General features: G+C 35.5%; 2 protein-coding genes across 7 annotated transcripts in view; one reads left to right on the forward strand and one right to left on the reverse strand.

The window, feature by feature from the left end:
- The window catches only part of LOC127871816 (serine/threonine-protein kinase MRCK alpha-like), an 85610-nt gene extending 83144 nt beyond the window's left edge, over positions 1-2466 (reverse strand). For all 6 annotated transcript variants that reach the window (XM_052415022.1, XM_052415023.1, XM_052415021.1 and 3 more), the window contains exon 1: positions 1988-2466. In XM_052415022.1, the coding sequence (XP_052270982.1) occupies positions 1988-2042 (55 nt within the window). In that variant the 5' untranslated portion in view covers positions 2043-2466. The remainder of the gene's footprint in view (positions 1-1987) is intronic.
- A 1516-nt stretch (positions 2467-3982) lies between these two features.
- LOC127871867 (calmodulin-like) overlaps positions 3983-11331 on the forward strand; it is a 13176-nt gene continuing 5827 nt past the window's right edge. The window contains exons 1-4 of the mRNA XM_052415129.1: positions 3983-4108; positions 4515-4545; positions 5749-5889; positions 6595-6724. Of these exons, the coding sequence (XP_052271089.1) occupies positions 4106-4108; positions 4515-4545; positions 5749-5889; positions 6595-6724 (305 nt within the window). The 5' untranslated portion in view covers positions 3983-4105. The remainder of the gene's footprint in view (positions 4109-4514; positions 4546-5748; positions 5890-6594; positions 6725-11331) is intronic.

Here is an 11331-nt window from a genome sequence, read left to right on the forward strand (position 1 = left end):
TCGGTTCGTTTCAATTTGAATTGAGTTCTTTTCGCATGTTAAAGATCTTTTCGGTGCTTATATAGAATGGTTATCGGGTTTGTTTAACAAAGTGCATTTTTTCCAATAAAAGCGGCGTGTACAGTCTATCTGTCAAAAAACAATGGCGGCGCCGAAGAGCGTCCTAAAAACAACTGCGAAGCGTGCAAAAACACGCTATTAACATATTGTACGCAAAGTGAGCCGAAGTTGAATGTTCAGAAAGACATTATAGAAAAGATCTTATACGATGTTGTATGTTCAGTTGCCGACACTCGGAAAAGCTAAAAAAAACGCGACACGACGGGTCCAAACTTTAACAAAAAACAACAACATTGAACGGGTGGAAGAGACGATTCCTGTGGCTAATTGTTGAAAAGATAAAAGGGGTTACCCGTGTTAATTGTGAAATATGTAAAAATTCATCAAAGGCATGCAATCTAAGCACAGTTTGGGCATATGAAGGTATTTGAAAAATAAAATTGTATAATACTGAATAGACACTTTTGAACTCGTATAAATAAAGTTGCTAGTATGTTTATTTTGATGTTTTTGCATGACAACAGCCATTATTATTTATTTTTAGGTCATTTAGAAAAGTTAAGAATTATTTTCCAAAACTTAGTAGTAACGTTAAGAATAAAATTTCAGAGTTAAGAATTCTTTTTAAAAATCTGGTAGTAGTGTTAAGAATTTCACAAAACCTTATCTGGAGCTCTGCTCATCATACAGAACACCAATCTTTTGCACCTCGTGATTTGTGACAGGGGACAAAAATTCCACTCGTCCGCTCGTATTGACGAGTGAAATCTTGAAAGGACGAGTGAATTTCCGTAAAGCTCTCGTCCTACAGGACGAGTGAAAAAAAACTGATGTTAAAATATGTATTTTCTGACCAGTAAGACTCTTTTTCATTAAATAAAATCATTTCTTAAAGCATATCTATTCCGAAAGTAGAACGCGAATGAACCGGAAATCGTAATTGTAAATTTCATACAGCAGGTGCGCGTTGTTATGCGAGACTGTGTCCTGAGTAAATATTGGCTTTTTGGTGTAAACTTTGCGCGTCCAAGTTGACAGGGAACCATCTGACTTCATTCACTGTAAGTATTGATTTTTTTAAAGAATTATTTTACTGCGAAGTACGGTTTTAAACCAGTCTGAATTTCATCTGAAAAATGTCTGACATACGAGCGTTCTTTAAAGGGTGCAGGAGCGATGTTCAACCATCCGAAATGGAAAGCACGCAAGCATTAGAAAAAGAAAAAACAAATTTGTTTTCATTTATTTATTTTGTGTTCCTCATAAATAAAGTAAGTTAACATTTCTTCTGTGATCAGCTGGCATGAATAACTAAGTAAGCAGCATTTTAGCAGTGATTTAGGAAACATTGTTAGTCATATCAGTCCTTTGCAATCTTTCTTTCACACATATTGAAGGACAGGTGCATGTGTTTGCAGGACGAGTGAAAATTTTAATGCACTTGTCCTGCAGGACGAGTGCCATTTATAAATATTTTTGTCCCCTGTGTGATGTAGCTTAAGTGAATAATGATTGTTGAAGATTAACACTGTTTCATATTTTAACATAAAGAGGTCAACAAGACTAGTGCGTTAAAACATTTTTTTGTTTTTTAAGGTATGCAAAAGATAATGTTAGTAGGTTGCCATTCAGGTAATTTTAATGTGTTTTTGAAATTTATCAATGGTTTTCCATAATTTGTCACAAACGGAGTCTGTTTAGGGATGCGCAATGATCAGTTGCATAGAACTGGGGTTGTGTTTATGAAGAAATACACATGGACTGCTAGAGCAGTCACAACAAAAATTATCTAAGGCTCTGGGAGTATGTTTATATGGTCTATCGGTCAAATCCTGGGGTGGATGAGAAATGGAGCGGAGTCCAAAAATTCAACCTTCTATTTTGCTTGATCTTTCCCCTGACTCATTTAATGAATACAACAACTCACCTAAATAGAGGCCCTCGAGCTTCTTTAGGCGTTGTTCAACTGGTGAAACCTCCATCACTCAATTGTCAGTGTTCCAGTGCCATCACAGAGTTTCGCCGTATCACTCCAAAACGAACAACACGCTAAATGCAATGTTTGAATTGTTTTCTTATGTCATTTTGACAATTCTTATTTCCATAACTTGCAACATATTTGCAAATTAGAAAAGAAAATTCATGTGTTCCCCTTCCTCCGTAATTTTGACGTTTTTGTGTTGTTTGTCAAAACAATCGTCGCAACTTTCAGCTTGTGTTACTGGTTAATTAAGCGTTTTGATTGCGAACGTAAATAGCAAACACAATTAAAGATGTGTGACCTTTACAAATACTTTACTCGTTCCTTTTGTCTTTTAGACGGCGAAATAATTATGCCTGGAATTATTACTCATCGGGTCAAGTTATTTGCCTTTCGATGTCAATATGGCCGACATAAAATAAAGCGATGCATTATGGTAGTAAAATACGTCACTAATGGTTATTTTCCACTATATGTTTACATACGAGGTTATTGCCACAATAAAGCTGTTGTAACATGATTGCACGTGTCAGCAAAACTTGTTGTTTTATGTTTCACAAACAAGCAATTAGTACTAAATTTTATCATTCCATGAAGTTTTAGATATTTATAAATATATTAAAACTTAAAATTTTACAGTTGTGCAAACCAAACGATACTCCTGTAACATAAACAAGTTATCATTCTTATCAACACTGTATTTATTAATTAATTATATGTACTTTGTTTGAGACAAGAGAAATTAAATTAAGATGAGTAAAATATGGGTCTTTGAACAGTCAATTCAAAACATAGAATTTTATTTTAGAAAGTTTGAGGTGGCAAGAACCCTTAATATTTTATAAGCACTTGTAAGTAAATGGGCATATCGTCTCATCACCGTCATCCTCCTCATCACAAGGATAAGAATCTATGTTTTAATTTTTAGTTATGGATCTATATGCAAGCGGCTTCGATATCATTATTGATTGTTGTGTAATACAACTCGATTGGCAATTCATCCATCCTAATCATTATCTACGGCAGCCAGACATGGACGCTTCACGCAGACACATAACGCAGGATACAGACATTTGAACATAAATGTCTCTGAAGACTGCTACGCATCTCCTACACGGGTTGGATACGTCAACAAGCACGATTCTCTGTGCAAGACTGTTCTCACGGTCACGCTAGAGGGATGTCGAGGTCAAGGACGTCAGAACAAAGCTGGATAGACAATGTAAAAGGGTGGACACCCCTTCCCATGGATGAATAACTCTCAACAGCACATAACCGACCTCACTGAAGAAGGATTTTTGCATGATCATGATCATGATCATCATCATGATCATGATCATCATCATCATCATCATCATCATCATCATCATCATCATCATCATCATCATCATCATCATCATCATCATCATCATCATCATCATCATCATCATCATCATCATCATCATCATCATGATGATGATGATGATGATGATGATGATGATGATGATGATGATGATGATGATGATGATGATGATCAGCAGCAGCAGCATCATCAGCAGCAGCAGCAGTAACAGCAGCAGCAGCAGTACCATCATCATCATCATCATCATCATCATCATCATCATCATCATCATCATCATCATCATCATCATCATCATCGTCGTCGTCGTCATCGTCATCGTCGTCGTCGTCGTCATCATCATCATCATCATCATCATCATCATCATCATCATCATCATCATCATCATCATCATCGTCATCGTCATCGTCATCATCATCATTATTTCCATTATCATCATTATCACCATCGTCGTCGTCATCGTCATCAACCTCGTCACTGATACCACCGCCGTCGTGAATATGATCTTGCAACGTAAAACATGTATTTATTATTTCTTTTTAGACATAATCTGTATCGATTTCTAAGTTTTCTATTAAAACAATGAACAGATCTGTTCGGATTCGTTCCGATGCTTATCAATAATTAAATCTCAATCAGGTTTATATCAATACACGATAGCGATTAAATAAACAAAAAGGAATATCTTTGCAAATCAATCACGTGCATGCTTGTGGATTACAAACATGGTACTCTTTTCATTCTAAATACCTTGATAAGTAATACAATGGGGAAATAAAACATAAATGAGTATATTTATATGTTATTTAATTTGCTAGTATTGATGAAGAACCAATATGTTTATTTAATTTTGCATATTTTGTTCTATATTGATTACTTTAAAGATATTGTTTACCGCTGTTTCAAACTTGCTTTATCAACTGAACATATGTATTTTGCAACGTTCTGATTCATGATATACCGGCATTTGAACAAATAACTTGTTGGAGATAAATATTATAAACTTATTTATTTTGCTAAAAATGATTAAGAATTGTTAATTCATTATGTCGTCCAACGAAAGAGAGATATTATTGTATACCAAGCTTTCTCCAAAAGAAAATACATGAATGATTTATTTTGATTTTGTTTCAGGCTAGTCATTTTACCGAGGATGAGATTTCTGGTAAATTTATTTAGCCTACAAAGTTGTTAATTTCCACTAATCCGACCGACCTTTACATTTTGTTGTGATAAAATGTGTTGCTTTTGTTCTGTTGTTTTTACAAGATTCGAGCAGGGACATATACCTGTTTGTTTACTCCCTGATTCGATCACATCCACATACATTTCAAATAACGTTTACATATAAAAATATTTAATAATAAAAATATGTAATAATGATATATTTGAAAGAGTCTCGTCATTAACCCATTTATGCCAAGCGTCTAGAAAAAAAGGCATTGGCAAAAAGCGTAGACCCTGATGAGACACCGCATGATGCGGCATCTCATCAGGGTATGCGCTGTTTGCTTAAAGGAATTTCTGTAAGAAATATTCTAAATATAAAAATAAATATACTAGACATCCCTAATTTTGGAAATAAATTGATCCAATTTAGAAGGATGGGAGAGTCCACTAGGCATACATGTGTTCAATACCACGTATCGACGTAGGAAATAACTAGTGTATTAAAATACATGTTAAAATGGAAAACAAGTTTGGCCAACCTACGTTGAACATGGCGTTAATTTAATAGATGTTGCTATCTGAGTAGAATATTTCGATCCCACTGCAGTTGTTTAGGTTGATACTTCATAGTAATGTTTCATTATTTGCACTCATCATAACAAATACCATCAGTATTTCCTCCTTTATATTGTTTCTAAGTAATCCGAATCTTTTCATGAGTAGTGTCCATGCTGCAACATCTTTTGACATTTTAACAGAAATTAACCATTCCTGGAATGTCAGTTTTAATGTATTAAAAACATGCAAATATTGATATTGGAACAGCCAATCACATTCTATGACTCAAGAAGAACCATCTTTTCGATATCTCGGTTTGCCACTACCAAACAATAAAAAGGCAACAAATATGAAGACTAAAGGTTTATAATTATGTTTATAACGATGTCTGGTCAAATATTTATAAAATATTTGCGATGTAGATCAAGATTGAATAATAATGTTTTATTAAATAAAACAAATAAACTACGGCCTTAAACGAGGTACAGGGAATCGCTTCATAATATCATAGCTTGAGATTATAGCGCAATTTTGGTTGTATGTGAACAACGCTTGATGCACGATTAGTAAATAGTGGGTTGAATTAAAATTAAGAGAAAACTATTAATGTTATTGCTATACATTCTTTAACTTTCTTTAGAACATTTTCATGTGTTTCGAACCTACGACCGGACAAAAGAGGGCCGGATGCAGATATGCGATGTGCCAGCGGCTATGATCGCTCTCGGTCACAATCCGACAGAGAGAGAACTGCAAAAACTCATACACGACATACCAAGAGGTGGTAAACCATGAGTGTATCGCATTTTCAAATATAAGGTGTTTTGCTTTTATAATGTGCGATATTTGATTTTAATGTGTTACAGCTTCAGCAAATAGATTGTGTTTGTATGACCTTATCAATGCATTCTTTTTAAGCGTCATAAAAAATACTCGTCGTATAGCATATACCAGTGTAATAACAAAAATAAATGTACACATATAATATAAAACAGTAAATATGTCGAATATAAGATCAATTTCCGACTATCACAAATTCTATCTCATTAATTTATGTTTATGTTTGGTTATTATTATTTTAAAAACATTTATGATAAAGAAGCTTTCACATTGAAACAAAACTACAAATATCGAGACTCTGTCCCACCCGTCATACGCATGTCACGCCATGATAATGAATATTACATCATACCAGTGAGTCGCGTTCTGAGAAAACTGGGCATAATGCATGTGCGTAAAGTGTTTCCAGATTAGCCTGAGCAGTTCTAATCAGGGACGACACTTTCCGCTTTATGGTACTTTTTGTTTAAAGTAAGTCTCTTCTACACGAAATTCCAGTTAAGGCTGAAAGTGTCGTCCCTGATTAGCCTGTGCGGACTGCACAGGCTAATTTGGGACGACACTTAACGCACATGCATTATGCCCAGTTTTCTCAGAACACGACTCCCAGTACATATAGAATCAAAGAGAGCTGATATCGCTTCAGACGGCAGAGACTACTTTGAGTTTCCGGAGTTTCTGACCCTAATGGCGCGACATATCCAGGCCATGGAACCAGAAGAGACGCTCCGTACCGCTTTTCGAGTCTTCGACAAGGACGGAAACGGTTATCTCAGGTAATGAATAGGGCTGTCTATTTGGAGCACTTAAAGAAATGGAGAATTAAGGAACCTTTTATATGTGCGACGTTCAAAAGTAAAGTAGGTACTACTATTACTACTAAAACTACATTAAAACTACATTATAAGGAGATAATATCGTAAGTTTTGGTAGTGATACACTATTGTTACACAATGTTCGCTGAGATGCTATTAAGAAATTTATTAATACGGAGCAGAAATATGAACTTTCAAATTCGTGTTCTTGTAGATATGGGACCGACCAACACTAAAAAAAATCACAAAGTTCAGTGTAGTTTATATTATGTATTATACTATTCGTGCAAGTAAGCGTGAAAGCACATACATCATAAACAGTATATTGCGTTAAGTAACCTAACAAAAACGCTTTTAAAAAGGGGGCGTTTAGACACTAGTTAACATAAAAAACTGAGAATTGGGCCTGGAAAAAAGTTGGTTGGCCTTTTTTTAGGCATGGATTCTTTTTATGTTTTTTGGTATCTTCATACCCTCTGCTGAAAATCTAGAGGGGATGTCACCTTCTCAGGTGCTTGACATCCTTTTAATTAGGTCAAAGGTCAATAGGTACAGTTTTCAGTTGTTTAGGAGATGAAATACATCTCATTGTGATTAATAACCAAAATTGAAAAGTTTAAGGCAGTAAAATTGTCTGAAAATGAACCTGCTTGGATCTAATTAAAATTGTATATATTCTAGTGTTCACTTATATAGGTCAAAAGGTCATTTAGTGCACTTTTATGCAAAAATAAACATGACAACTGGCATTGAAAATCAACAGAATAAAATATTATGTTCAAAAAGTATTTTTTAAACAATTGAATAGTTTTTGCTGATTTTTGTTAACTCTATAAACATATTTGTAAAGTAAAAAGAACAAGATGTGTTTGTGAAACACAATGTCCCCCTATATGACGTTTGACCTTGTAGGATGACCTTGACCCTTCACCACTCAAAATGTGCAGCTCAATGTCATACACATGCATTTCAAATATAAAATTGCTAGCTTCAATATTGCAGAAGTGACATTACGTGAGCAATTTTGACCCATATATTTGACCTTGAAGGATGACCTTAACCTTGACCTTTCACCACTAAAAATGTGCAGCTCCATGAGATTCACATGCATGCCAAATATCAAGTTGCTATCTTCAATATTGCAAAAATATTCATAAAATTAGCGATTTGGGCCACATATATTTGACCTCTGACCTTGAAGGATGACCTTGACCTTGACCTTTCACCACTCAAAATGTGCAGCTCCATGAGATACACATGCATGCCAAATATCAAGTTGCTATCTTCAATATTGCAAAAGTACTCATAAAATGAGTGATTTTGGCCACATATATTTGACATCTGACCTTGAAGGATGACCTTGACCTTGACCTTTCACAACTCAAATTGTGCAGCTCCATGAGATACAAATGCATGCCAAATATCAAGTTGCTATCTTAAATATTGAAATACTGCAAAAGTGTACATTAAATGAGCGATTTTGACCCATATATTTGACCTTTGACATTGAAGGATGACCTTGACCTTGACCTTTCACCACTCCAAATGTGCAGCTCCATGAGATACATATGCATGCCAAATATCAAGTTCCTATCTTCAAAATTTTTGCAAAAGTTATTGCAAATGTTAAAGTTGGCGCAAACCAACCAACCAACCAACAGACCAACCAACCAACAGACCAACCAACAGACCAACAAACAGGGCAAAAACAATATGTCCCCCACTACTATAGTGGGGGACATACAAAAATTAAAAGGATCCATTATATATATAAATAATGAAAAACAACGTATGCTTAAACACAGACTGAAACTCATTTGTGTATAAGGAATAAGTAGGCATGTTGGGCAGAAAAACACTGTTATAACTTCTGACTAGACACTATACAGCAAAGGCAAAGAACTATAATGGGCAAATAACAAACGTTACAAGAATGTTATTTTAATTATGGGATGAATTCATGTATGTTTCGATTTCCTTCGCGCGATTGGTCAACATATGGAATGTTCAGGATTGGAAGAAATCTCCACGCAGAGTTGTCGTTCCTTGCTATAACATACAACTCTGCGAAAGGCTCAGCACGCCATTTTGTCTACCAAATAGTTAAAACCGAACAAACGCATTCAATGTATATTTGAGTGGATATTTAAGATCGCATCCATTAAATTAAGAAATATGACTTTTAAATGTACGATAATTCGTGCAAAAACTTGCGAGTTTTAATGCAACTCTTTGGAACTATTTTATCGCCCATTTACGCAGATGGAATCATTCCATGCACTTCACAAATGTAAACAATTAAACATACTTTTTTATTGAGTGACGTTAAGAATTGCTTCGACGTGTGTATGTATGTTGGTTTCTTAACATAAAAACATATCAATTTTATATAATAATGAATTAAGACTGATATATGATATCATGGTATGAGATGGTTGCAGTTAATGCAATGTAACCGTCGTGCAAGAGATTGTTTAGTATACTGTAACCTCAATGATGGAATGATCATGACATGAATGAGACGCTTTCATAACAATAGTCCGTTCTGAGCCCAACACAGAGGTGAATGTAATGTGACCGTCGTGCGAGAGATTGGATTGGAGGACGTATTTCTTTAAGCAGGTGTATTTGGACCAAATTATGTTACCAAGGTTATGGATGGAAAGGCATATTATCGAGCGGCTAGGGGTCATATGCTTGCATATAAGGCGATTTAGAGGTTAAACTTAAGATATTTTAGTCAGTGGTTAGACTCTAAGGAAGAAGAATTCCCAGTACTTGAGCATGAAGTAAGAGAGTTAGAGTTTGCTTTTGAAATGAAAAGTCGCTTGAACCAAAACGATATTCGTGGAGAAAATGATAATCTTATTGAAGCAGTCAAGGAGAAAAAGATAGTGAATTACTAGATTCATTCGACAAAGAGAACAGTGAAATGAAGAACTTTTCTTTCTGGAATTTCTACCTACATTTTGTTGACATACTTATGAAGTTCATTACAGCCCAAAGAATAGTCTATTGGCTGTTGCATATTAAAGCCTTTTCCGAGATGTTACCGTGGCTAATGGTGTATGACCACACAAACTATGCCCGTTGGGGTCCTGTATATCTAGCAGACATAAAAGCATTAGAATATGCAGCACCTGAAGTGTTAAAAGAGTTTATTGAAGGTCACGTTGTAGTCGGGCTGAAGGAAAAAGCATTCAACGGTGTACCTGTCGACCAAGCTACTGAGTGGATAAACTAATGTGTAAAACGACAGGGTGTATAATGGAATAACAAGACAGGACCAGGCAATAGATGTTTATTTGTATTACGTGGTCAGTAAGATCTGAGGTTTCCAATAGTACCATGAAATTGTTCGATCAACATGATGATGACGAAGATAATGGAATATTCAGGAATAGAGCAGATGGAACACGTTCGAGAGTCTCTTCAGAGGAAGAGTGCGTCAAGAAAATGATGCAGCTTTTTGGTTCATATGATATATTCGGAGTGCATAAAGAGGAGAACAAACTGTTCTCAATAGCATCTAAGGACGTTGTAACTAATGATATCAGAGATGATTTATCAACCTGTGAAAGTCGAGGTAAAACATTACTCAAGGAATTTGTAGAGAAAATGCTTAAAGGGCAGAATATTAAATTTTATGCTCCTATTCAAAAGGTACAGTCCAAAACATTTGCATATCTCTATAAGGAGACAGTCAGTGAAAATCAGAAAGCGACAAAGATTTTAAAGGCTGACAGAAAGCTAATGCAGAGACTTTTCAACGCAGCTAATTCAGGGAGAGCCGTAGAAACAGCATCTGTACTAGAACATGAACTTTCTGATGTGCCATTATCGTTTGCAAAGCTAGTGGGAAAATGCATGAAACCCAGAAAACAAAATACTCGTAGTGCTTACAAAGGGCAATGATATAGTGACGCCTCAAGTTTCCGACAACGACTGATGCAACATGTGCAATAATTGATGGCACGCGCTAATACAAAGTTTAGGTAAGCCTAAGGACTGTCAAACATTTGGACAATATGCAACTGTTTTTGTAACATCTGTTTTAAGGCATTTCAGCTCAAACACTACCCGAGTTGATGCGACTTTTGATCGATACTTTGGAAGTAAATCTATCATAGAAGCAACGAGAGTTAAGAGGAAAGGGAAGCGTCGAAATATTAGGAAGCTTATAACAAGTCCAAACGTTCCTCTTCCGCAAATATGAGAAGAGTATATCACACACGATGACAATAAAGCAGACTTGGCTGAATTTCTCTCAAACGAATTGCTTAAACAATCAGAAAATCTTCTAGCATGATCAACTATAGTTGCAGGTAGTGGATTTCCAGGTGATGTTGATTCTAAGTCGAGTACTTTTTATGCGACAAACCTATGTGTAAAGCATGAGGAGGCAGATACACGGATGATATTGCACTCAAGGGATGCTATTGATAGAGGCTACAAGAGTTTAGAAGTATATTGTAGAGACACTGACGTTCTGCTCTTAATTATATACCACATTGAAGCTGACGCCGAGGTATATACGATATCTGGTACAGGCAAACAAAGAAAATGTT

Source organism: Dreissena polymorpha, chromosome 3 (genome assembly GCF_020536995.1).
Source record: "Dreissena polymorpha isolate Duluth1 chromosome 3, UMN_Dpol_1.0, whole genome shotgun sequence".
NCBI lineage: Eukaryota > Metazoa > Mollusca > Bivalvia > Myida > Dreissenidae > Dreissena > Dreissena polymorpha.